The following is a 27,470-nucleotide window of genomic DNA, read 5'->3' on the forward strand; positions in this document are numbered from 1 at the left end:
CTCTGAGATTTTGTTGTTGCCTTGAAGTACTGAAAATAGAGCAGTACAAATGAACTGAGTTTCTTCTTAGTCATCCAGAAGATCAGAACGCCTAAGACCTGGTTTACTGCTTAGCACAAATCAAGGTGTTCTAGCCTTATGCCTTGCAAGCAAAGTAACATCTTCATCAATGCCTTCCACTGCCATGTCTTTGCTAAAACATGAATACCAATTACTTTAAAAGATTGTCCTTCAAAGGGTGGCTACAGCAACGATGTCATGCCATGTACAGCTCAAAAAGGATTCAGACCACATCTTCGGAACTGTGGTTCACCTTCTGGCTCACCTCCAGAAGGGAGTTGCAGAGTTCCTAGTCCTTAACATCTCCATTTCTTACATAGGCCTATCCTTCTGTCAATGATCCTGTTACTGTCACTGAACGACCCGCATTTTTACCACTTAGATTAAGCCTAGCTTTTGAAGATCTCAGGAAGTGGTTTTAATACCTTGTCATAAACTACTTAGGAAATCAGGAGAGTATGAAAAGTATGAGTTGTTAGATGTTTTACCTGCACAAATGATGTCCACCTAGCAGTCCAGTACTAGAATTTCAGTTGTTCAGAAGGATGTTGACCTGGGAGACATGATGTATTTGTCACAAAGAATGGCAAGGTTAACCAAGTCTGAGAAAGGGATCTCCAGCTCATTCTGTGTAAATCATCCAAAGTCCACAAATGGATCAACCCTCTCTGAACGGGTACCTACTGGTCTATGGTCCAAAAATTATTTATCAAACTAGAAGGCTGAGGAGTTTCTTGGCTTTCCAGAAACATTTTTGAAGGACTTTGGGGGGAAAAAGAAAAAAGGTTAAAAAAAGATGGATCTTGATCAAAAATTAGTTTAGTCAGTAGGTTGGTTGATTACACGAATGTGAGGAACTAACTCTGCTTTAGCTCGTGCTGTTCTGCGCCACAGTATGGCTTCCTGGTGTGGTATGGAATAGGAAACGCTCATTGGAACAAATGCCTCAGTATGACCGAACGCACAGTAAGGCATTCCTGTGCTGGTTTCATCCCACCTTTCAGCCCTTTTTGAGATCAGAAAGTCTGTCTCGCAGAATCTGCTCTTGAAGGAGTAACTCATCACATCTACCTTGCACAACGATGCCTTCAATTCATCAAGTTAATGGCTGACTACATGGCACCTTATTTGCACAATTTCCTGTGAAACGCCGCCAGATGACACACGAGGTGGTAAGAACAAGTTGCGTGGTGTAACTAGGAGCGGACTCCTAAGAAAGTCAACAACTCAGCTACTTTCTGTTGACCCGTCATGCCAGCAAGGCCTTGGTGGGGCCTTCCCGGTTTTGCAAGGGCGGTCAGCTGGGAGACACAAGCCACAGCCGCGCCACTGGCAGCGACCACCGAGGGCTGCCCAGTTCCCGTGCGGGTTTGCCCGCGTCCTTCGCTGGTTCGTGGCCGAGGCACGGAACCAAGGGAGTTCGGAGGGACACGTGTGCCGCGGCATTTCGACGTTGCTCACCGGGGGTGGCGGCGCGGGGCAATGGGGTCAGCCGGGGGGGCAGGGGGCCGGGGGGGGGCGCGGCGGGGCCCGGGGCGGGACGGGCGCGGGGGCTGGGGGAAGCGACGAGGGCCGCGCACGTGCGTGGGCCCCGCGTGCCGGGTGTGCGCGTGCCCGCCCCGCGGCCGCCTCCCCCCAGCTCCGCCGCCGTCCCGCGGCCCCCGACCGCCCGCGCGCGGCCCCCGCCGCCCCTCGCGCGCCGCCGGGCTCAGCTGAGCAGACAATGGGAGATCAAAGCGGGGGGGGGGGGGGGGGGGGGGGAGGAGGAGGAGGGGGGAGGAGGAGGAGGAGGAGGATGGTGCCGGGGGCGGCTGGAGCCGAGGCGGAGTGGTTGCGTGTAGCGCTCGCTCTGCGCTCGATTAGTGTTCCTGGGGAGGGAGCGAGCGAGCGAGCCGGGGACGGAGGGGTGGGGGTGCGGGGCGCCGCCGCCGCCGTGCGCGAGTGCGTGTGTGCGAGTGAGTGCGTGTGTGCCCGTGCGTGTGCCCGCGCGTGTGCGTGTGCCCGCGCGCGCGCGCCCCGGCGAGTGTGTGCGCTGCTGAGTGTGTGCGTGCGCGCGTGCCGGCCCGCCGGGCTGCGCGAGCGGCAGCGCCAGGGCCGGGGAGCGAGCGCGAGCGAGTTGCGCAGCTGCCGAGCGCGCAGCCCCGCCGCCGCCGCCACCAGCAGGAGCAGGAGCAGGAGCAGCGGCAGCGGCAGCAGCAGCAGCGGCGGCGGCAGCAGCAGCAGCAGCACCTCACTGGCATTTAGCGAGCGGAGCGGCTAGTTGCGCTGGAGAGAGACGCGCAGGGAGGAGGAGGAGGAGGAAGAAGAAGAGGAGGAGGAGGAGGAGGAGGAGAAGAAGGGGAAGAGGAGGAGGAGGGAGAGGGAGGAGGAGAAGGAGAAGAAGAAGACGAAGAAGAAGAAGAAGAAGAAGAAGAAGAAGAAGACGAAGAAGACGAGGAGGGAGAAGAGAAGGAGGAGGCCACACGGACACCAACTGAAACAAAGTATTTCCAAACCAGCACCCAACTCCACCTTGTGAGGCTCCCCAGCATGGCTTCCGAGGAACTCTACGAGGTAAGAGCCCCCGAGCGCCGGCCCTGCCCCGGGCCCCTCCGGCCACCCCACCCCACCCCACCCGCCTTTTTGTTGCTCTCGGGAGAGCCGGCGGGCTTGTCACCCACACTTGCTGCGGCTGCCCCTTCCCGCTGGGCCCAGCGCCTGCGTGTGTGCGCTCCCCCCGCCGCCCAGCCTGGCCCCCCGCCCCCCCTTCCCTCCCCAGTTTTGCTGGAGGAGGACGGAAATGTGACTGAAAGGAGGAGACGGCAAAGTGTTACCCGTGGCCTGCGCTTCCCCCCCCCCCCCCCGCGCCCCCCCCCCCCCCCCCCCCCCCCGTTCACACAACACTTTGACTCCAGAAGGAGAAGGGGGTGGGGGGCGGGGGGTCCTGGATGGGGTGAGCAGCGCTGACAGCCGCCACTTGCTCCGGCAGCGAGCACGCCGGAGTGCGAGCCCGGCGGTGTGCAAAAATGTGTGCAAAAATGTGTGCGACGCCGAGTTATTGCATGTGTCCGGGGGGGGGGGGGGGGGCGCGGAGGGGCTTTCCTCCTGGATTTGTGTCTGTACCAAAGTCCTGCGCTCCCATCCCTGCGCCTTGGCAAGCTGCGGGGGTGCAAAATACTAAAATTGAAGCTCCTCGGCTCTTCGTGCTCTCCCGATACGGGTAAGGCTGCGAGGGAAGCCAGGAAGATTCAAAGTTAAGGCTGTGACACGCCATCCGTCACTGTCGCTCGGGAGGTGGTCGGGGGTGCTGACGGGAGAGGGAGGTTCGGGGGGCAGAAGGGGATGAGGTGACAGCCTAACTTTGAATTTCCTGTCTTACGTGTGGCAATTTCACATCCTTGCCCTGAATTGAAAAGCATTATGGTTCTCTTGGATTTAACTTCCTTGTTTTTATTTTTACAAGAAGTCATCCCTGGGAGTGAAAAGCCGTTGTTGTTTTGGAGCCATTCTTGTCTTTTTGGGTGAAGAAGTGGCCACCCAAAACCAAAAAAGGCTTTTATCTCATAGTTGATACACATCCAGGCAGTGTTTTGGTAAAAAAAAAAAAGAAAAATAAAAGTATTTATATCCAGAGGCTGGAAGGCTTAAGGTCAAAGGGAGACTTGACAGCCTTCAGGACACTTGACAGAAGATGTCTTACTGTGCCGTTGGTGCACGTATTTCTCCCGTTAATGGAGTTACATCTGTGCTGCCATGGGTGATCAGCCCCATAGAAGCCAGTGAAAAGTGCCCTGGGTGGGCTTATATTTTAAGCAAGTTGACTGCCGAGTGGAGGTGCTGAACTGATAGACTGAAGGCCTGTATTCCCCGAGACAGACAAATCATGGTTAATTGCTTTGGCAAGTTTCCCCATCCTCATCATGTGGCTTAAGCCAATCTTGAAGGGATCATCCCTGAAAGTAGGAGAGAAATTTAGTTTCTCTCCTCTGCCTGTGAAAGGATTGCCAAAAACTTGCTTTGACTTTGGAAAAAGTTCTGCAGGGCTTGTGTAGTTGGTCCCGTGGACTGTCCTGTGGCCAATACTTGCTCTTTGTGTGTCGCTGTATTTGATCAAAGATGGATATTGGTTTCGACAGGCATAAAAAATGACCAGAAAAATTCTGTTTGCTGGATGTTGGGCTGAGGTTAAGAGTGACCACTGCTCATTCCTCTTCTCTTAACTTGTCTTAAGTTGTGTGTGAAATGCTGACTTGTGCAGAAGGCTCAGTAGTCAGTTGAGCGTGGCTGTCCTCACTGGGCAGGCGGTGTGTGATGTCTGTCGGGTAAAAGCCTTTTCCACAAAATGCCTGAAGTGATAAACTACTTTTTTTTAATTGTAAAAATCAGACATATTCTTTAGTTGTGTAAGTGAAAGGTTTATTTGAGATGCTAAAATCGTTAATGCTTTTGGACTCTGATGTGGTCAAGCTGTCTATTTTGCCATTTTTTTCTAAATTGCTCTTCATTTTTTGACAAGTTTTGTCTTGTAATATTTATAGCCATGCCTGAAAAATCATAAAATAATAAATAATTTAAATATACTGAACACTGATTTGGGAAGTATATAACTGCAAGTTGGCCTGAAATGTTGCGTGTTAGGTAATTTAAACTTCTATGAACTGTCCATGTTATTGATTGGGACTTTATTTCTGTTTCATGGGTATTCCTTTTGTAATTCATGCCATACACTATCCGTTGAATCTGGTGACTGAAATCCAGTGCCATTTTCTTACACCTTCATTTTTCCTTCTGAATCTTGGTCTTGTGTCCTGATTGAAAAAAGTGTTATCATCTATTTGTGATTGTTAGACTAAGTATGAATGCTGACTACTGCTGATATGTGTCATGGTTCTCCCAAAGTACAAATGAGAAATCCTCTTATAAGCAATAAAAATGAAGGTAAGTTCTGTTGTTCTGTTTTTCTTTCCTTTTTTTAGGAAAAAAATATGGATTCACTTGTTGTTTCTGGGGTGATTTTTATTTTTAGTCTGGATATCCTCTCTTGAGAGGGGGAGCTGAACTGTAGGCCAATTATTTGGAATTCAAAGATCAGGAACTTGAAATACACTAACGTGCTGGAAGGATGACTTTGTTGGGTTGGCTGGATATCCTGTATGTCCTTTGTTCCCAGGCATTTTAGAGGTTGTGGTAATGATTACCTGCTTTTTCTTGAGGGGGGGAGAAGATCTGGAGAAAATATAAATTTTTGATTGAGAAATGTTGGAGACACTTTTTTTCTAGATGGAAAGTGAAACAAGTAGTAATGTTGCCAACCTTTCTGGGTGAGGCAAATAATGTAGGTTTTGTGTTTGTAAGTTTGATTTTTCAAGCAACAACATGTTAATTGAAGTGGACAGACATGGAGAAACTCATGAACAGGACAGGAAAACATAAGAAGAGGTGCTGTCAGAGTTTTTTCCCAAAAATGTGTTTCAGTAGCTGTTGACACCTTACAGCAGCTTTCTTCATGGGTGCCTGCTGCTGTCTGCATTACTGTGGCTTCTGGAATGTCCTTTGTACGGCTGCTTCGGCAAATAGTGGGGCTGCTGTCTTTTACACTGTGACAAGTTTGCTTTGCTTTACTGATGGATTTCCACCCATTGAAAGGTTGTTGCTTATTCCGGTCATCTTCACTAGAGCAATTAGAAGTAGGATACCTGCCTCATTTAAAAGGTTGATTTGGAAGCAGACTGCTCTCTCTGCACTCAAATCACTTGACCTCCTCTGGCAGACCTTTGCAGTGTGTCTGGGATTGAAATCATCCTGAATTGTGGTTGGCATGACAAGTTTGCTTGATGACATGTGGACGTGATGTCATAAAAGTACTGCCCAGGACAGCTGTGTGCTAGCCAGCAGGTCAGAAGTACCAAATGGTACTTGGTAGACAAATGCTGAAGCAGTGCTGAGTTTGGAGGAGTCTCTTTCTTAGAAAATGCAATAACTCCTTGTCTACTAAATGCAGTGGAGATGCATTGAAGTTCTCTGTCTGTTGGAGATTGTATTTGATCAAATGACCAAGTGTTTCCATCTTTTCTCTGAGAATTAGTGGTTCAGCTGGTGGTATACATGGCCTACTGGATCCACTTGTGTAACTGTAGTTAGGCTTGGGCTGTGATTGATACTCATATGAAAATATTTTTTCTGGGTTTTACCAAGAAGTAAGCAGAACAGTTTGTGTGAAATTTGCAAGTGCACCTGTGCATCACTGTCTTTTCTTCACTCTGTATTTCACCTTGACATTGCTTGTAAAACTAGTGGTTTAAGGTGACGTAATTGATTTCCATTAAAATATTACAGGAGAACATATTTAAAGTCCTATAGTCCAAAATTCTACATTTTGGTATGTTTTATGGAATGGAAAACGTATTTTAAAAAAAAAATAATCAGGTGTCTTGCAAAATAGATATGTATTGTTTTCATCCCAATGTCTAGTATTCTCAAGGTGATACTTCGCTTCCAGCGATGATTCAGTATTTTTGTTTTTATTTTTAGAACTAAAGCCTTTAACATTAAATTTACAGATACAGAGAAGTTACAGACTGAAATTAATTTCATGAGCAACTGGCTGAAGTTCTGTGGCCTTGCGTTAAGCTATATGTCAAGGTTGATCACCTTCTAAGTAAGACACGAAGGCATGTATTCCATGAAAATTTAAACTGTTTATACAGTAGTGGCCACAAGTCAAAGAAAGTGATCCTGTGGGCTGTTCTTCAGCTACCGTGCTAGTTTTTTAAATCATGGGTATAGAAAACTGGAGGAGAAACGCTGTCATTTAGTTGAAAATTTGATACTGCATGGGAATTACCCACTTAAAATCAAAGTGTGTCTCACAGCCCTAGTGACCCTGCAGTGATCAGATCTTTGTCGTGTTTTGTGTGTGTTTACTGGAAGGTTTAAACATTTGTTTTGCTTAAATGAAACCTATTATCTACAGTACACAGCTTGGAGTTTGTTGTAATTTCTTACGACTATAAGAAATGGGCAATAGCCATTTCTTTCTCCTTCAAAATGGATTATTTTAATTCAGTGTGTCTTGAAGGAAGTCCAAGATATCTGGGGCTGTATCTTCCATGGCTTGTTTCTGATGTGTTGATTCCTGAGATCTTGGCTAAACATCACTGACACTTGTTCATAAAGTCATCGAGCTGTCATGCCTGAATCTTTCCGATTTTATTTTGACAAGTGGTGCAGATGTTATTCCTTGTTTCAGAAGAGGTAAAAGACAGAAACTTGCTTGACTAACCCTAGCCAACTAAACAGGACTAGGAATTTACATCAGACCTGTTTGGTTTGCTTCCACCCCTTAGGATCTGTACATCTGACTTAAAATAGAGTTGAGGACCAGCTGTTCATTCCCCTTTAGTGCCTTTCACTTCTTTAAACCAGAGCACAAATGCAAGAGTACTGCAGGAAAGGAGCCACCACATTTAGTGCAGGAAACTCAACTTTTTTTGTCAAACATGTCCCTTGCCATGGTGCTTTTCACCAGCGTGAGTTATTTCCCATCTCCTGGCCCAGAGCTCTAGACAGAGTTGAGGAGGTCTGGTGCCCCATCTTCTGCTGCCTCTTGATGCTGGAGCCCCGGGGGTTCCTGCGGCATTCCCTGCCCTCTGCGGTGCCGCTGGCCTGGCAAGGCTCGGGTGGCTGCTCCCAGCGCTCAAACACCCGCAGCCAAGGGAATGACATTCTGCCTGGGTCCTCTGTAGGATGGCAGATGGTTCACAGGTAGGTGATGCTTTAGCAGGTTTTATGTACAAAACTCTTTCGTACATACAAGTATATGTCATAGGTATATTGAAAAAATAGATTTTTTTTGGTTTTTTTCTGTGTAACTTGCTTTGAAATGCCCATGTCCATCGTGGAAACAAAAAGGATGGGAGGGAGAGGAAGGAGGAGAGGAGGAGAGATGCCCCATCCACAAAGCATGCGAGGCTCTGGTAATTCTTACCTTCACAGTCTCTTTCACAGCGCACTGCCATTTAGTTTCTTGAGTTTTTCAGTCAAAGATGGGCTAATACCGTGCCAGTCATGTTTAGAATTGCGAAATAATTTCTTCCAACTTACAGGACTGTACTATCGCAGAAGATTGCTTCCACTCTGCTCACGTTCAGTACCTCTTGAATGAGGAGAAATTACTGGACACAAAGGACTTACTGAGACATGCCACAGCCCCTTGTTCCTCAGGAGGTCGGCGTGGCTGGCACAGTGTTAGTGATACCGTGTCCCTCTGACTCCTCAGAAGGTGCAGCATCGTTTCTTCCTGACTGCTGCAGAGTGTCTGACCTCGGCCAAAGAGGTAGAAAAACCAAGTTACTAACAGTTACGGTTTCCATCTCTCTCTGATAAATACTCCACGCTTGCAAAGACTCTATTTGATACAAAACTTCGAGAACCAGAATGACTTCTTCAATATGTGACGGGTGGATGTGTCAATCTGTTGGCTGTAACTGGTATGCAGGCCTACAATGCCACTCCTACTCTTGCGTAACAAATTCGGAATCTGGTGTTCCTGGGCAGTGTGTTGGGTTTGGGTGTCTGTTGGAAGCATGAGCTCCACAGACTATATGTGCCGGGTGGAAAGGCATGCACAGGTCTCTCTCCCTGCTAACGTCTTCTGTGCCTTTGATTTTTTGGATGGCGGGGTGGCATTTATTTGTCAATAAATACAGGGTCGTTGGGTTCTTATATTTGAGTAAAGTATTAATAATTTTAATATTAAATATACTGTCTGCTTTCTCTGACAGTGTGTTGTTAGTCCAGAAAATATCTTTAAAATTAAAGTTCTGTATTCTTCATTATCAAATGTGTTCTCCAAAGCCATAGTATCTCTCTAAGAAGAGCTTTTATTTTTCTAATTTTTGATGGGCTTTTAATATTTACCACACAAGAATTTTGTGTTCTTTGAAATAATTCCTTTGAACTTCTCTCCATATTACTTAGAGGGAAAGAAAATTGGCATGTTACCGGTTCAATACATTATAAAGGCAAGAATATTTACTGTTTTCATAAACATCCTCAGAAGATTTACATGTGTCCCTTAATGGTGACCTGCTGTAGATCTTTTTCAAGGAATCTATGAATATTTATGAATACACAGAATGGATATGGATGAAAACTACTTTTTAACCGTAGATTTGCATTTTTAAATAATTTTGAGGTGACTTTGCTAGCATAAAATGCAAAATAAGGCAACTACTAAGTATCTTTTAACTGTGTATTTGTTTTACTGAATAAGGAAACAAAGTAACTACTGTAACTACTAGTTTTGTTGTGACTCTTCCGTGAGGCTTCGCCTTTTATAATTGCATCGCATAAAATAAATTAGTGCAGCTCCGATCAAATCTTCCTTCTTGGCCGTGGTATGTCTGATGGTTTTTTTGTTTCTCTTTTTTTGTGTGGGAGAAAATAAGGTATGTGTTCTAAGTGGCCTAACCACATTTGTTTTTGTGCCTCTCCAACTCTTCTGTCCCCACAGCTTCTGAAAGTTCCACAGCTTTTAAGGAAATTAGGTCTTAATGTTCAGGCTTTGCTGATTGTCACAGTAGCATCTGAAAAATCAAAACCCAGGGTGGGGGTGGGGGTTTGAGTATCCTGGATGAACAGGCTAGGAAGGAGATGTACTTTTTTTTTAAAGTGTCTGTGATTTTCATATTGCAAAGACATTTAAATACCTCTCTAAACATCTTCACTTACTGTAAAACACCAGTTTATGGAAATTTGTTTGGTTTAGAGAATAATAATTTGGCTTTAGTTTGAAGATGCCACAGTTTAAAGCAAGTTATGGGAAGTATGTTTTAATATATTTATCACTGAAAAATGTTAGATGGGCGTTTTGCAAATATAATGTAGGAGAACCTAGAGGTATGTTCTTCAGAGTATTGAAATGACTGTATCTTAACTGCAGTGTACTTCCCTGACACTGTGATGTGTTGCATGTTGTATTCAGTGGATATTCAGAAGTCTGTAGTTTTTGGAGGTCCTCCCATAAAGCACAGTTCTTCAATTAAACTTTGCTTCTATATTGATAACATTTTTGTTACCAGTTACTGGTAGACATATGATACAGATTCATGAAATCTAGAACAATTCAATGTAACTTTGGGAAAGTTAGCTGGATTGTAGTTTGGCTAGTTGCTAAATCGGGCTGGTTTGTTGTGTTTTGATTTCAGCACCTGATTTTCCCCGGTTAAATGTATAAAATATAGCTCGTGCTAGCACAGCGTGACTCTTCCATCATATTTTAGTGGCTGGGTCACTTAGAAGGTTAAAACTAACAGACCTGGGATTGTGTCTCTAAGAAATAATGAGAATGGAAGACTATACCTATTGACACAAAAGATCCATCCAGTTCAGCATCCTGATTCCTATTGTGGGTCCATAGTGTCTTACTGTAGAGGCAAAAAATGGGAAACGTGGCACAGCGATAATCACTGGGAGCTTTCGTGGCTGGTTTTGGTGGGACCAGATTTCAGCCTTGGTTATAAATCGTCAGCAGCGTGACCTGAGCTCCCCAGATCTTCAGAGGCCACCTTCATTCCCTGGGCACGTCTGCTGGCAGATGGTGGCTGCAGGCTTGGGTGAAGGCGGGCACGTCGGTGGGAAGAGCGATGCTGCGCATGTTTCTGTTGATCCTGGCAGGGCGTGGTGTGAGCGGGGAGTGTGCTGCGATTGCCAGGTCACTCACTCGTGTTAGCACAATTGTTCGTCTGGCTAAGCTTGCGTCATTTCTCTCCAGACAATGTTTCTAAACAGTCACTGGGGTCTTGTTCAAATGGTAGAGTTTAAGGTGTTTGTACAAGTCTTTTCTGAGTCCTAACCACTGAATGCATTGCTGTTACTGAACTCTGTATTAACTTGGATTTTAATTTTCAAGAAGAGGTCGTTAGGGTATGTGATCAGACAAAACAGAAACACCAGCTCAGTGAAATCTAAAGTCATGAGCAGCGTATGCTCTAGATGCCTGCAAAGTCTTCAGTGGAGACTTCACGTCCTTAAGGTCTGCATCCCAAAATAAGGTCTAACTAACTGCTTTGTGTGAGTAGACTCCTAGCCTAGAAAATTTATAGAGGAATATGGCCACAGAATAAAACAAATTGTAACAGTGCTTGTAATAATAATTCTAGGAATTAACCTGATGATTTGAAACTAATACTATTTTTGTGAGAGTAAGTGTAAACCATAGTAGATTGTACTGGAGTATAATCTTTCCAAAACTGGGAAGATTGACAGAACACTTTTCCTCAAACAAGGAAAGTAGGCTTTTTGCCATACAGTAACTCTATGCTGTAACTCTTAGATGGCCCCTTATGTTTTCAAGGCTGGCACATTTTTTATTGCTTGTTTGGGTCACAGATAAAGACCAAACTTGATCTTTGATTGTCAGTGCTTTCTAAGAAAAAAGAAACAGAAGTAAAAGCAATGTTGTTTACACCAGACTGAGAATTTTGAGCTTTTGTTCTTAGGGCACTTTTCTGTGCGATTAGATCATAAATATAGTTATTCTACACAGATGTACCCAAAGCAACCCAACAGTCAGTTGAGCGAGCATTTCCAGTAAACGATTTCTAATGCTTCCTGAAAGTGATGCTGTAGAGCTTCTTCCCCTGGAAGACGGAGGCATTTGCAGGAACAGCTCGCCACCATACTTTGCAGCTGAAGGAATAACTAGATGTCCAAACGTTCCCAAGGGCAACAGAAGTTTTAAATTAGCGCAGTTATACAGGAGTCAATAAATTTTCACTTACGATATAGTGAGGTCAGAAGTTTCAAAGTTAAAATTTAAGCTGTCTGTGCACACCAGGTTGTTTATAGTGTATGTACGTGGCTAGAGAAGGTTAAAGCCCAGCTTACAAATTGTTTTTGCAATTGTTCTTTCCTTTGTCTGGTTTATATGTTTAGTGTTATGTACTTTGTGTTCCGATGTGATTGTACAGAAGGGGTCGTGTTGAGTGGGAGAGTAAAGACCACAATCTCGATTTCATTTCAATTTTGAAAAAAACATTTGTAAGAGAATGTAATGCAGAAGTCTAGGATGAGTTTATTATCAGACTTTCAAGAGGCATGACTTCCACAGGATTAATGTTGGGAAAAGCTGTGTTTTTACCCAGGTCATCAAGGATTGAAGATCAATTACAACAAATAACTTTTTCCCAGAGGCTGATGGCAAATAAGGTAGCATCCTGTTTCAAAAGGTCCATCGGTGTTCCAGATTCTATTTCACTCATATTGGAGGCACCTCTCTCGGATCAGGGCAGCTCCTTAATTGATTTTTTTTTCCTCTCTCCCACATTGTACTCATCAGATCTCCTGAGATTGGTGCTTATTTATTTAAACTGCCCAAGAATAAAATATTAGGTTCTGAATGAGAAGGCAGAGATTACTGTATTTAAGGATGCTTCTTTGAAATGTAATATTGTAGGAGTGTTAAAACATGGAAGCTAGTTCATCAAGCAGTTGTTGACTTGACAGCTTATGTCCATGTCTACAGAAACCCAATGGATATGAAAGATTACCACTTCACAAATCTTTAAAACCACACAAAGATGGGATCTTGCTGATTTTTTTCATCAACAGTATGCATGTATCATAATTGTATGCAAACCGTGCCATGCTTCTGTACTTCCTTATCAGTAAGATTTAATAGCAAGGTTGTCTTTTATTGTTTGGTTTTTTTTTTTAAGAAAATGCTTATTGAGATAAATCATTACAACACCTTATCTTTAAAACCAATTCCTTACAAGGATCAGTTTCAATTTGAAATTCAGTTTTGCCCTGAAACTGGTACAATGCAGAAGAAGCCTATTGAGTAAGATGGTATTTTGGTCGTTGTCTCTGCTGCCATTAGTGGCAAAACATGGATTTAGTGAGGAGAGAGAATGTGCTCTAGGACATGGTATGGTTTCTGTCCCCATGAACTTTAAGTCTTTGTCCACCCACAGGGATAGATGAAACTTTACTGTTACTTATTTATACCTGTTCCTATGTTATTTTCCTCCATTTATCCAGATAAAATTGTTGTGCTCTAGTTCTTCATGACTTTGGATACTCATGAAAAGCAGTGAGTGATGGACAGATGTCAGGTTACACTTACACAGCGTGAGATTATTTTTTTTTTCAGTGCAAGTGAAGGTCTCAGTTAATCATTCTTTACTGGTATAGGTCTGTAAAATGGCAAGTTCTTGTCTTTATTGCTGTGTGTTATTTGAATATATTGTTAGGTGAATTATTCAATGTTGAAGTCCTTACTCAAGTAATTACAGCCTAGTTTATTCTCAAGATTTTAATCCTCTGCACTTGAATATATATATCTGTAATAAAAGCTATTAAATGTAAAAAACCTGATTTCTTGCATGCACACAAAATAATTTACTGTATTATGACGTTCTTCTTGTCAAGTAAAAGATAACATCCTTCGGCTTTTTTGCTTGTTCATGATGGATGTTTTCATAAATAATGGCAATTAATAAGAGTTATTATTCTAACCTATATTATATATGGTTCTATTCTTTTATTCTGTTCTGTTAGTAAAATAATGCTTTATTTGGCTCTTTATTATTTTTCTTCTGTACACTTTATATTTACGAAGCTTGAACTAAGATGTGACTAGAAGTGATCAGTTTGAGGGGAAGGGATTTTAGATCTTACATGCTAAATGAAGTCTGAAAGTACACTGAGACATAGTAAATTATGAGAAGGGGCAGAAGAAAGTAGTGGTTGGGCTGTGGAACCACGTGATATTTTTATGTTCTGCTTTTCAGTAAATGGATGCTTCCTTTTCATTCGTTTGTCCCTTTTGCCAAGTGTTGAAGCTCTACCTTCCCAGGGTCTTCCCAATACCCATCTCTCTTGTTTTCAGTCAAGCCACCAGAAAGATCTTTTTTCATCTGACTTGTTCAGAAATGGACACTTTCAGTGTGGAATTAGTTGTCTGTTGATTGTAAAGTAAGGATGATTTATAATTTTTGTGAGCAAGAAACTGGAACTTTGTTATATAGCACATCCTGCTAGAACTGTCTTATCTTTTGTAGAAAGATGGGTAGGCAGGGTTTGTTCGGGAAAAATGGAGGGCCTCATCATTAGGACACCTGAATGCTGTCTTGAAAAATGTAATTCTCCCTTCCCTCTGTCATAGTTAGTCTAGTACTGAGCATTCTAGTCAGGCTGAGTATTTCAGAAATGATTGCTAATAATTTTCTCATCTCCCTGGTAAAATTTGAATCCCTGAGCCAAAGCACAAGCAGAATAAAGCCTTTTTTCATTTTTCTTTTTTTCTTTTTCTTTTTCTTGTTCTTGTTCTTTTTTTTTTCTTTTTCTTTTTTCTTTTTCTTTTTTTCTTTTTTCTTTTTTCTTTTTTTCATTGTTATGGTTTTTTTAATTTTTGGTTGGTTGGTTGGCTCCCCCCACGTAAATGTTGTCAAAACATCTTAGAATATGGTAGAGAAGGCTGGTTGGGTCTTACAGAGAGAAGCTAAGCTACAAGTACAAGCCACAGACAAACCTGTCTCCCTTTGGGTTTGGTTTCATTTGCTTTTTGGTGGGAGTAACTGCAGAGAGGTATTTAACTAGCATGCAGGGTATCTTCGATATCCTCTGTAATCAGTGATGAGTGTCATCCAGGAGGCCATTCAGACCATCTAAGTGAAATTCCTCTAGGAGATCATCAGACTTTATCCCCTTTCTCTACAGAGAGGTATGGAAAGGCTAGTCAGGTTAGTTTAGTCAAGTTAGATATATTTAAATGTGACCTCCTAAGTACTGAGGGTTTTTTTCCTTTTCCTACTGTCTTCTGAACACAATGCAGGATAACACCCAACTCCTCATTCATTACAGGCCTTCCCTTGGGACTGTAAACTGTGTTAGTAGGTGAATGTTGTTAAGGGATCGTGCTGTTGAGGTATAAAACGTTTAGGCACAGCACTGAGTTACTGTGGTATAAGTTGAGGTTTGTTATCTGAGTGACCGTAACTGATCAAGTGATGTTTTTTAAGCTGTAGTTGTTGTATTTTACTTTGTTTTACCTTCAATCTCAGAAAGTGTTTGGGTGGCAGTGCTTTATAATTGACTTCAGCACCGTCGTTCTTCCAACCACCAAGCTGTTCCTTCCTTTGAGCCCCACCACCAGCTTGGCCACCTGTGAAGATTGGAAAAGCAATCTGGCATAATTAAAACCAGCCAAACAAAACCACACAGCTGCAAAATTGTTTATTTGTTTGAATCGGTTCCTCAGTGTGGTGCAGCGCGTGGCTGTACCCATATTTGCCAGGATGACGAAGCAGGTGTGGAAGGTGAAGCAGGTGTGGAAGGTCGTCGGAGATGTTGGGATGCCAAGGGATGCCCACAGGGGAGCGGCCTCAGTGAGCGAGCCCTGAACCCGGGGGGGAGAAATCTGTGTGTCCTGGTAGTGTTTGTGTCAGTTTTCCTCTTTCCTTTGAGTGGCGTGGTGTTTTGAAACATTAAAGATTAAGAAAAGAGATTATCTGTTCCTTGTCTGCTTTCAACTGGAAGTCCGAGGGCTCTGTTTCTCTACAGCTTAAGGGAACATTACGTGCCGCGAGCCTTGCTCGCTGCCACTGCTGCCTCCACCAAGCCACTCATTGTCCCCCTTCCTTCGCACCCGTGCCGGTTTGTGTGGCCGCGCCAGGTGAGCGCTGCTTAAGGAAGCTGAAGGCTGCCCGCGGCTTTTGTGGAGAGAATTTTCTGGCAGTTTTCTGACTTGACTCAGGTTGAAATTCCAGAGGTGCCACTGCAAGTAAAGGAGCCGGAGTATACGGCACAGTTGAAGTGAGACAGGAGAAAAAAAACTGGGGAGATGGCTGCAGGAATGACTTGGCTCTATTTAAAACAAAACAAAACAAAACAAAAAACAACAAGAAAGCATCCGTCAAACTGCCTGTTTAATTTTCAGCTGGACCAACTGGTGGGACTGACTTGCAGTGTGGCTGCACAGCTTCTTGCCCTTGGCTGATGCTGGCTGGCAGAGCTGTGTCCCTCTGCACCTGGGGGTGATGCAGCACTGCGCAGGGATGGCATGTGCAGCGGCACTCGAGTGATGGGGTCATCACTTCCAGAGCAGAAGGGGCTGTGCTGTGTGGTTTTAGTGCCTGGTTATGCTGCCATTTTAATGTGAAAATGGAAGACGACTGCTTACAAGTATTTGGGATTCAAGTTACTTCTCAGTACTGTGTAACTGCTACTTACTAACAATTCTCTGAATTTTGAGCGTAGCAGTTACAAAGCTTGCTGGAACTTTTCATTACTTCTAATGTGCTACAGGAGTAATGAAACCTCTGCAGTTCTTTTCCTTGTCCACCTTGATTATAGCATAATTGCTCTGAAGCTGTTGCACAACCCCGGTCTGGAGATGGGGGTGACATACATATAGGCGTAGTTAAAAGCATCATTTATTTCTAAGGATTCTGGTTATTCACTGGATGGGCAATGGGTAGGGAGTGGGATGGGGTAGGATGTCTCCTCATAGCTGAGCTCCCTTTTAGCTGCATTGCATTTAAAATGCTGATATTCATAAAGATTATTTTTAGCCCTTCCAATGGAATTAGAGTTAAAAGTGTAAGTGCTGTCAGTATCTTTTGGGTAGAAAAACTTACGCTTTAATTACTTTTGGTTTCAGTTTCATGGGCGGGAACAAATTATTTTCACTTTGAATGTGTTTTTGTGAAGGTGGGAAAACAAGGAAAGTAAACTGCGTTGCTCTTTGACTCCTTCCAATATATAAATAAAAACTGCTTAGGAAAGAATAATACCTACTTATAGTAAAGACTACAAGGCTAGTGCTGTATAATGGAAGGATTTGGGAACGTAGGAATAGTAATGGAGTTAAAATTTAGAAAGCAGCCAAGTAGTTTAAGTGCCCCAGATCCAGTGTTCTTCGTTCCCTATGTGTGTTGGCCCCTAATTTTACTTATATTAAGCAAAAATATTCTGACAATTATTTAGGTGTAGCTAATAATTAAGATATGTATTATTTCTAAATGTTAAATATAATGATAAAAAACCTAGATTATGTATTCAGCATTTTGAACACAATTTCCTTTTATTGGAAAGATTTAATATACTTATTACAAATGTAGTCTATATTTGTATGCAGTTTGAAAACATAAAATAGGTTAAAATATTGGTTATTTCAGGGATGTAGCACACAAAAATTAAGATTGCATGATTGTATGTTCAGGTGACTCATTGTTTTAACAGGTGCATATAGCAGTAAGTTTAAAAGCTATACTTTGCTTTTAAACCAGTACAATTTAATGGCATTGCCAGCCATTATGCTTCATTTAGTTTAAAAAAAAACCCAAATTATTAAGTAAATAATTTCAAAGTACAAAACAAAACTACAGTCAGTTTAAAAAACATTGTTGGTCATCATCTGGAAAGTCAGTCAATACATTCAATGTTATTTACTTGCCAACGAAGTGTTTAAAACCAAAAACAAACAATGAACACTTTAGACTACTTATGTGAAAATTACCAAGTCAAACAGATTTCCACTGTGCCAGTTTTTATTGAGTGCCACCCCGTATTAAGACCAGAAACAAATTATAAAATCAAGCCGCTATTGCCCCTTCCATTTTTCCTCTGTGGTTCAATTCTGACATTTTTTTTTAACAGCTAGCATGGCGTAGGCACTGGGGTCTTTTTACACCCAGAAAGCAAGGATTAAAACGTTGCATTCTATTTTTGATTATTTGTAAGGTAAAAGCAACTAAACAGAGTGTATGCTTAAGGATATAAAGTTGCCTCAGAATGTTCTGTATGGTCCTTATATAGAGATAAAGGCACATTTTCCTGGGGTTTATGTGACAGAGGAATCTTTTTTTAGATGTCTAGATGCAAAGGAACTATGCATTGTTATTTCAGAGTGATTATATTAGGTGATCATTAATAAAATTTTCCTGGCATTTCAAATAACGTGCAGGTCATTTATCATACTTTTCTGAGAATAAGAAATTCTGTTCTGTTCAGTTTTACTCTTTGACCAAAATGAAATTAAATACAAGATCACTTCCACAAAAACAATCAGCACTGATAATTATTGTTCCTTATTTGAACCTACTCTAATCAGTACAGGCCTTGCCAATAATAGATAATCACTTTTTCTAAATGTATGATTTCCTAAAAATAGTCTAATACAGATTTTACTGGAAACACAAAGAAAACAATTTTGTCTCAAAGTTATATTACTTAAAAATAAAGGTTACCCAGGGGACTTGTAATTCTTGCAATGAAAAGTCATTAGGGATAGGTATGACACTGCCATAGCATAGTGAGGCAGAGGTGAAGGTTCAAATGAATGAAGATTCAGAGAAAACGCCATAAGCAGTAGTGGCTGTGAGCTGTCACAACAAAAAGACCATTCGTAGTAGACTATATAGACACTAATAAAGTTTGTGTCACTGGGGTTAAGAACAATACGAAAATTATCTTATTTATTGAGAGCAAAAAAACGCTAGTAACCACATGCGTCTACTAGATAGGGACAATAATAGTTGGGAAGTAATACTGCAAAAAGTGTTATTCTATGACTCTTTAAAAAATATGCTGTGAGTCAAAGTACTGTTGCTCTCTGGCCAAAATCTGCATGTTGTGTTCACGGTTTACAGTGACTTAAAAAATATTTCTTTATTCTGGTAGGAGCAAATGAATTTTTTTTCTTTAGTCTACAAGAATCAGGATTTAAAACAAACAAAAAAACCCCAGCTAACTGAAGATATCTAAGGTATTGGGGTTTGCATTTTGTTTTGGTTTAATTTTAATTGTCATAGAAGTGTACATGAGATAGAACGTGCCAGGATAGAACATAAATACTGGACAGGACAAGTTGGTAGTGATCACAGAAAGAACTTTGGAAAGGCTGGAATGAGACTTTCTTAGCAGAAAATTGAGGAAAGCAAAGTCACTGCTTGGTCAGCTGTTCGTGATGACTAGAACTTGTCTCTTTATTTCTTTATGCTGAGGTTGAAAGTTTTTGATTGATAAAGATAATCGTGTAGGTATAGTAATCTTTCATAAGGCACCTGATGCAGGACTGCACGGTATTCTGATTTTTTTAAACCTAGCTCTTTGCTAAGTCAATATGGCCCATATTAAATACATTTCACACTGGCTAATTGACAGATCATAAAGCAGTAATAGATGAAGGACGATCATGTTGGGATTTTATAGATGTTTTTCACAGCCCATTGCTTTGAGGATTTAGATAATGATCTGGAGGAAAATAGAACATAATCTGTGGTAAAATGCATACATGCAAAAAATTGATGGATTAGTAAGTGCTAAGGATGGTCTGTACTTAGTGAACGGGGATCATTTCAACGTATGTTAATACAGCTAAATGTAGCTGTCTGGACAGTAAGATCATACATGTGGGATGGAGAGTAGCACTTTGGAAAGAAGTCATTCAGTGATACAACACAGCAGCTAAAATGCAGTGCAGTCCCTTGGTATGGATATAGGGAATCTCAGGCGGAATTAGGTGTGTTTTTGTTTTGCTCTATAGCTGTAATGAGATGTTAGAAAATCACATTCTGTTTGAGCTGAAGATGCAAAAAATACCCAAAACCCAGATAAACTTTAAAAGATTCAGAAAAACATGTCAAGGGCAATTAAAAACCTTAAAAACAAGTGAGTGAACGAACGCTGATGTGTATGCAGAGCCTGGAGAAGCTCAGTCTATTTAGTTTAGCAAAAGGAAGTTCAGGAAGTGACCGGTGTCCTGTAAGTACTTATATGGGGCAAAGATTTCCGAAGGAGCCGTCCTTTAGGTGTAGTAGGCAATGGTATGTCAAAATACAGGAGATGAAAGCTGAACTTGGGTGTATTTCTTCTAGAAATATAAAAAAATTAAAACTGAACGTAGTTATCTATCAAAACAATTTATTTAATGATGTTCTGGACATGTCAGCAATAAAAAGCTGTGAATTTTCCCAAAAAGATGCCTTTAGTTCAAGTACAATATGATGACCTGATGCGGGAATTTTGGAATAAAATTATCTGTTATACAGGAAGGCAAACTAAATCTCACTCACACAGGTCATCTGCAAATTCTGGCGAAAGTGTTTTCAGCACCAAAAGCACCCTGTTCTCAGTTGTAATGTGGTCTGTATTTTTGAAGGGAAGGCTGAAAAGAGAAGGGAATGGGAGGGTTGGGGATGTGGGGAGAAGATAAGATAAAATAAAGATGGGTTTACATTTTATTTCACATTACAGAGGAATTTAGTATGAGATTTATTAAATCAAAAGATGTGATTATCCAAGCAATACACGCATCTTCTGTATAGCATTTTGAAAGATCTTTACGTGGTAATTGTGTGAATTAGCAACCAGCTGGGAACAATACCCTGCTATTTGTTAAAGGAGAGACAATAAAGTTCTTCTAGGCAGGAAAGAATCTACATTGTTAACAGATGACCTGAAAGTTCAGCTCATTGAAAAGGCAAATATTTTGACCAGGAGAATAATTCTTCCTGTGGAGCAGTATGAGTTGCCGTGCTTAAGCTGTACAGCTATTTTTAACCATGTCACAGCTATTGAGCTTAGTCTTCAACTTACTTCACAAACAGTGTGAAAAAGACTAAGTAGGTCTTTCTCTTTGATGAATGTAGAGGTGAACGTGTCAGAATCCCTTTATGCTGCAGGTTTTGTTTATTTTGTGCAATTTCTGTATTGGTTTTAACAGTTCAGATGTAGATTTTTGCCTCTTGTCGCTATCTGCCACATTCAAATGGTTTTGGTAAAGTCGAGAAGCGCTAAAGGTGGGCAGAAAAGCAGGAGTTGTATGTGGAGTGAAGGTTGTGATGATCAAGGGGGAAAGAAAGTTAAGGCTGTATATAAAATCCTACTTTCCATGAATGGCACAGATACAGTTTTCCAGAAGTTTGTTCTTGAACACCTCTGTGGTTTTAAAAAAATTATTCCGGTTTAATGGCAGTTTTACAGCAGAATGTGAGTTCAGTGTTGTCTGGATTCCTTTCAGACGTTTGACTGGAGCATCTAAAATCTTTATCAGAAAATCTTTTATTAGATTTCCTGAATTCCAGGTTTTTCTGGTTTGAATGGTGATTTTGTTTGCTTTGATAGAGGTCCCCAAATTACTGTAGTGCTTTCTAAGATTAAAGTTGTGCCTAAATTAGCTCTTGCAGGTTAAGATTCTCAAAAGATGTGTTAGTAATATAATTAAGATCTTATTGAAAAATATTTGAAGGAATAATATGCTGTTTTCAAGACCTTTGCTTATCTTAGAATTTAAGTATCTCACTTTTCAAAGACGTATGATGGGAAATGGTATGTCAAGGAAAATCCATTTTAACTTTAAAAATAAGCATCATTTAGTAGACAGGCTTATGTATCTAGGTAGTTCTTTGTGGCAATCTCGGAATTTTGTTTTGTGGTATGCCTCAAGATTGCATGTTGTGTATCTAAATTCTAAATTATTTCTTTGGGACATGCTATAGAGTTTATGCTTACCCTGTGTACGTACGTAAGTGTGTACTGCATCCTTTGGGAAGAAAACAAGCATCTTACCTCTTTAATTACCATGCCCTTCTTTGTAATGTGGCTTTAGCTGCTCACACATTTTAGGAAAACATGACCCAAATAGGAAAAATAACTATGAATTGCACAGAATGCAGTTTTTGTTTCTTTTCCACTTTTGCAATCACTGAGTGTAGTCGCTGTATGTATCTAAATGGTGAAATTTGGTCAGGCCTAACATTTTCCTTCTCCTTTCTACCACTTCCCTGCACCCATGCTAATGGATTCGATGGAAAATGGAAGGCAAGCATGGTGTACTAAATTTCGTGATAACTAGCTTGATGATTTGGTGGCAGGCTGAGAACAGCACAGAATACCTTTGAATATTCTGCGTGGAAATGAACTAGGAAGTGTAGCCACGCACACAAACCTTCCTTATAGTAGGGCACGTTTTTGTAGTTGACCATAACTTTTTAAGTAACTAATTTTACACTTTGTAGAAAAACTGTTTGATAGAAAGAAAAAAAAAAAAAAAGTGATGCAGTATAATCGAAACTATAGCCAATCTGCTCCATGGTACAGTTAACTGGCAACGTATATGTGTTACCACAAAAAAAAAAACCAAAAACATTTCAAGTTCAGCTCCCACCAAATTGAGATAATTGCTTTTGCTTGCCTGATGAAGGAATGTGCATGTAAAGAAACAATATTTAGGTTAGTCCCTTTGTCATATATAGTTGATAAATCTGATAAAACTTTTGTACCCCTGCAAAGAAGATGATTGTGAGCTCCCCAGGGCAAGGGGTATGCCTGAGCATCTTTTTTTTTTTTTTTTTCTTTATAGAATTTATACCACATTGTAAAAAGATGGCTATTTACATCACAAATTCGAAAACAATAGATTGAGGAAATGACAAATTTATGGTTGCCTGTGAGTTTTTAATTCTCTTTATTTGTATCTAATTTGTGCATAGACTGGATCATGGGTCCTGTGGTCCGGGAAGAAAACTGTTTGCAGTTGTAATTAAAAGAGGACTAGAAGGTGCACAGCTAATCTACCCTTTCGGATTAATTCAGTGGGAAGGGGTCCTTCCCCTTGGGTGCTCCCAGGAGAGAAGCATAAGCCACAAGCAAAACCTCTGGCACTGACATGTTTAGGTTCTTCTGTTTGTCCTTACTCTTAAGGACTAGAGATTCCCACATATTTCCAAGGCAATGTACGCTGATACCCTGCTTTCCCCCGCCTTCTCAGCTGGGTGTTCCCTCTACCAACACCGGCACTCCGGATTTCAGTCAGTTTAGGGAGTTTATTCATCTGAAAATTCTCCTCCCTCACAACCCCCAACTTTTTCTTCCCCCCCTCCCTCCCCCGTTTTGTTTAATAGGGTTAATTTGAGGCCAGGTTTTCTCCAAGAGCAGGGTCTGTTTAAATTTTGGCAACCCCATGAGTATTGCTTTAAGCCGCTCTGGAAAAGCGTTGGACAGTTCAGTTGTATTTCAAAAGCTGCTGGCAACTTTGGAGGTGGTATAACTTCTGAAAGAGACTGCCACGGTAAGGAGACTTTAAATTTGGCATTATTTCGCTACCAACTCCCTATAAAGAAGTATCTTTACAGTAGCATGCAAAACTATATTAAACGTATATCAACTTTGTAGCTGAAACACCAACATTTTTGTATTTTTAGTTGGGAGCACCTAGAATGAATTTGTTCATTAAAAACTTGAGTTGTATCTACTTAAAAATGCCAATCTGAAACTTTCATAAAAACCAAATGTTCTAGAAATTTATTGACTATGACTGCCTGTTTTATCATGAGAGCAGTCAAATTACAATTTTCTTCTAGAACTTGCTCTGTATTCTTTGTTGTTCAATAATTTTCTTAACTTGGAATGCATATGAGGAGCTGAGGATTTGTTTTGATGTTTTTTGCCCTCTGGATAGTAAAAAAAAATATGAGGTAGGGGGAGTGCTTCTAATGAGCATTTCTGTGTTCCCATCAATAACTGTTTTGGTTATCAAAAGTATAAACCTTGTATCCAGCTGTATAGGTAAGGAGTCAGTAGTTTTTTTCCATACCAAAACAGCTATCATTCATATTAACAGTTTTATTTTCCTTTACCTACATGGATTCCAGTTAGTATGCTGGACTCCATGTGCAGGGGATCAGTCTTCTGGGCTCTTGTCTGCTTCCTAGAAGCCATTGCCCCTTGCCTTTCCCCACTTGAACTTAAGACTACCTGTTTTTAAGAGAATAATATATTTCCCGTCCATATAGCTTCTTTTGCTCTCTCCCTATCAGGCTTAGAAAACAATAGCAACTTGCTTACAATATATATATATTTATAGTCCTCCTTCAACAGTAGCTCTGTCGATTGAGGAGCAGGTGCACCCCAACGCGTTCTTCACTGCCCTCTACCTGGGGTTACTGCCCACTCTGCTCTGCTGGCTGAGCTGCTCATGGGAGCTGTCCCTAATCCAATTCGGTCAAATTGAGCCATGTTAGGAAAGATTTGTTATTTAAATTACTTAAGCTGATCTAGCTTATTTTGACTGACATGTTTAGGGAGTTCTTACATACGCAGCTCAGCCAGAAGATTTGAGAAGTGGGAACCGTCAGCGGGATGTGATGATAAGCTGGGGCCACGGGTGGCAAACTGGTTGAGGTGTGCTCATCTACAGATTGAAATTTGGGAACCTGCTTTTCTTCGTGGAGCACTCTTAAGGTTTTTGGGCCATTAAAAAAGAGAAGACTGCCAACACCGGTCCCTCTCTGAGTGCTCCCGTTAGCCACAGTTTCACCTGGAACCACCTAGGATGTATTGACCAAGAGGCTTTGATTATCCATATTTGAATGACTCCTGCCAACATTATTTCATAGTTGAACTAAAGTGCAGGTCTCCCTCTGGTGCCTACTTTATAACAACACAAGATTTTGTAATTGGGCTGAGCGATTGGAAACCAACTGTATGGAAAGAGAAAGGTCTCTTTGTCCTGGTAAAAAGTTCTGAGAATGCTGACAGTAACATCAGACAGTAGACTGCTCTTTTCCTTGTGGAACATAGTGCTAATTTACACATAAACTCAGAAATGTGTATTCACTGTCAGCTGCAGCAGTGCTTGCCCTCTGCACCTCCTCTAACAGTCAAATCTTCTCTTTGGGAGGTGTATTTGTTAGTAGATATATGGAAATAAAACCAGAGGATTTTTCTCAGTTTCTAATCTTTTCCTAATCTTCCTTACCAATTCCTTTTAGTTTCCATTTTGGAAACTACTTGACCACACAAAACATGGCCTTATATGACTAGGAGTTTTCTGCCTTGGTGGACTTCAAATTGTGATGATCAAGACCTAATTTAAAGCTGTTAATGATGGAAAGGCTTAGATGTCAGAACATTTATAGGAGCACACCACCACACATGTCCCCAACAAAATGCCAAAAACTGGTGTCACCACTGAGGGAGGAATTTTTCTTTTAAATCACCTTCCACCTCAGGGCCTCTGCCCCCTGCAAAGAAGCACATTTTACATAACCAGCCCTACCGTTCTCAGCTATCTTATGTGTAATTTTTTCCATTCAGATTCTCAAGAACACCACAGCACAGATGTTTCTCAGGAATATCTTGATTATGCCATACATCGAAAGAACTTCATGCGTTTTGGACTTGGTACATTTTGGTAGTACCTTGCTGACTCTGAGAATAGCTTAGCAACTCCTGATATCTGCAGGCAGTTTTCAAACAACCACAAGTGATCTGTGTGTCTCAGTCCTGCACGTTGGTATTGCCAGAAATAAGCCTGCTTTAAAAATGCCCGGAACAATTGTTTGGAGATACAGTTCTAGGGGTATACTAGTTAATGTTTCAGACACATGATTTTCTCATCCTTTGTTGTGAACTGACGTATATCTAAAAACTTACCTGGTATGAGAAACAAAGCATCATAAAGGACTGATGTGGACTGCCCCAGAATGAGCAAGATCAGGGTGATGCTTAGAAATGGTAAGCCAGAGGCAGCCCTCCCTCAGTTTACCTCTCTGATAGCCTTACGGAACAGCAGCTGTACTCTGCATTTGAAGCGTGCCTGGGCGTATCTCTGCGGACAGTGTCCAGCACAACAATCTCCTTGGCTTGATGTTTAGGTTACTTTCTCCTAAAGTAGAGGAACGAGGAACTGTGTGGAACAGGAGTTCATTGTAGGGACCCCCATTTTCTTGTGACATCCTTTGCTGTCTATGTGGGGGACGAGCTGCTAGGCCTGAAAAGAAAACAGGTGGTCTTTTGATTTGCCTTGTGCTTTACTGCTCTTTGGAAGACTGCAGAGGATAATGATGATCAGGTTCTTTTGGGGTTTATATAGGGATGGGGGTGATGTCAGCCTTTAGCCTCCCTATATTTCTCTACTCCCTTGATATAAAACTAGTGTTTCCCCATCTGAGTGTTAGCCTGTAGGTTTCATATATATCAAGTCAGTACAGCAGCAGGAATAGAGTGGGGGGAGGAGACAACATTTGTTTTTTTGGGATTTTTTTTCCCAGTGCACTTTCTTCCATTGTGCTGGCTCATCTGTTTTTATGGCTGAATGTGAACCAGGTTCAGAAATTCAGCTAAAACATAAATATTACCCTGGTCTGCTTTTCAGCAGAAATAGTTTTCCGAATGGGTACAATGTGCATCTGCACCACAACTGTGCCAGCACAGAAGTGGGAGAGAAGGAACAGAAGGAAACTTCAAGAAAAGTTGTCCTTTTTTTTTTTTTTAAAAAAAAAAAAAAAAAAAGATTCTTAAAGGAAGGAAGCGAGGATGAGCAGGTAGCAGGTCACCCAGTGAATAAGACTTTCCTGAAAGCTGCCATTAAAGGGCTTCTGTTCATTCAATGGAAGATGAATTTCCAGCTTCAACATCTGGCTGTAACTGGTCTTTGTGTTGTCCCCTACTCTCATATTTTTCTAATTTTTCCATAGAAAACAAAACAGTGTTGAGGAAGCTCTTTCACACTCTGCTGTTTGGCTTTCCAAAGGAATAAATTGACTTGTAAATGCTTTGTAATTGTGGTGCTGTCCGAGGCAGGTCAGTGACCTCCTCTAGGAGCAAATCACAGTACTAGATTGCTTTTTCACTGCTAGCACTTAGTACCTGCTTCATTTCTGCTCTTGCGTTTAAACATCCTCTCAAAGAAAGTCCATCTGGGTCCCAGTGGTAACATATGTACATGGCGAGGTGGCAAAAGCTTGCTTGCAAGGCGCTGTCATTTTTTCAGTGGTATGAAAAATTGTTTTGTCCTGGAGGTTCAGTCAGACACTTCATAAGGCTTCTGAATCTTACTCCTCCATTTCTTTTCCAAGGATAATTCCTTTCTTCATGTAATTGTTTTGTCTTTAACAATGTGTTTTCTTCTAGTCTTCCCAAGTGTCTTGGAATCTGAGAAACCCTCTCAAGAATACTGTGTTCTCAAAATGCAGTCGATGCTGCGGAGGACTAGTGCTCAAAAAGGCTTCATAATAATAAAATAAAGAAGGCAGTAAAGATTACTGGGAAGTACTCAAATCTCCGTCAGTGCCAGACTGTGGAGAAATTTGATGAAATATAGTTGTCCATCTACCTGGTTACACCTGCTCTACATCCTTAAGCTAGGAATCACAGTACGGATTGTACTGCAAAGCAAATAATGCAAAACGTTCCCTTATGTCAAGAACTCAAGTTCAGACCTTAGACCGGCTGCTGTGGGAGGAGGTGTTCAGAAGAATATATGCCACCACCATAACGATACATCAAAATATCCAGCTGCTTTTCTTGAGAAAAATGATGCCTTTCTGGAAGGCAGTACTTAAAGATGATGATAATTTCAGTGCTGTCCGGTTCCACTGTAGGAATAATTCTTGTTTAGCCTGAGTGAAAAAGTGATAGCA

General features: G+C 41.5%; 1 protein-coding gene across 3 annotated transcripts in view; it reads left to right on the forward strand.

Moving 5' to 3' along the window:
* Positions 1 to 1,952: 1,952 nt before the first annotated feature.
* Positions 1,953 to 27,470, forward strand: part of CDYL (chromodomain Y like) — a 110,765-nt gene continuing 85,247 nt past the window's right edge. Inside the window, exon 1 of one of the 3 annotated variants that reach the window (XM_027789037.2) lies at positions 1,953 to 2,613. In XM_027789037.2, coding sequence (XP_027644838.1) covers positions 2,590 to 2,613 — 24 coding nt within the window. In that variant the 5' untranslated portion in view covers positions 1,953 to 2,589. The remainder of the gene's footprint in view (positions 2,614 to 27,470) is intronic. The other 2 variants (XM_055799064.1, XM_013300539.3) reach the window with 2 other exon arrangements.

Source organism: Falco peregrinus, chromosome 3 (assembly GCF_023634155.1).
Source record: "Falco peregrinus isolate bFalPer1 chromosome 3, bFalPer1.pri, whole genome shotgun sequence".
Classification (NCBI taxonomy): domain Eukaryota; kingdom Metazoa; phylum Chordata; class Aves; order Falconiformes; family Falconidae; genus Falco; species Falco peregrinus.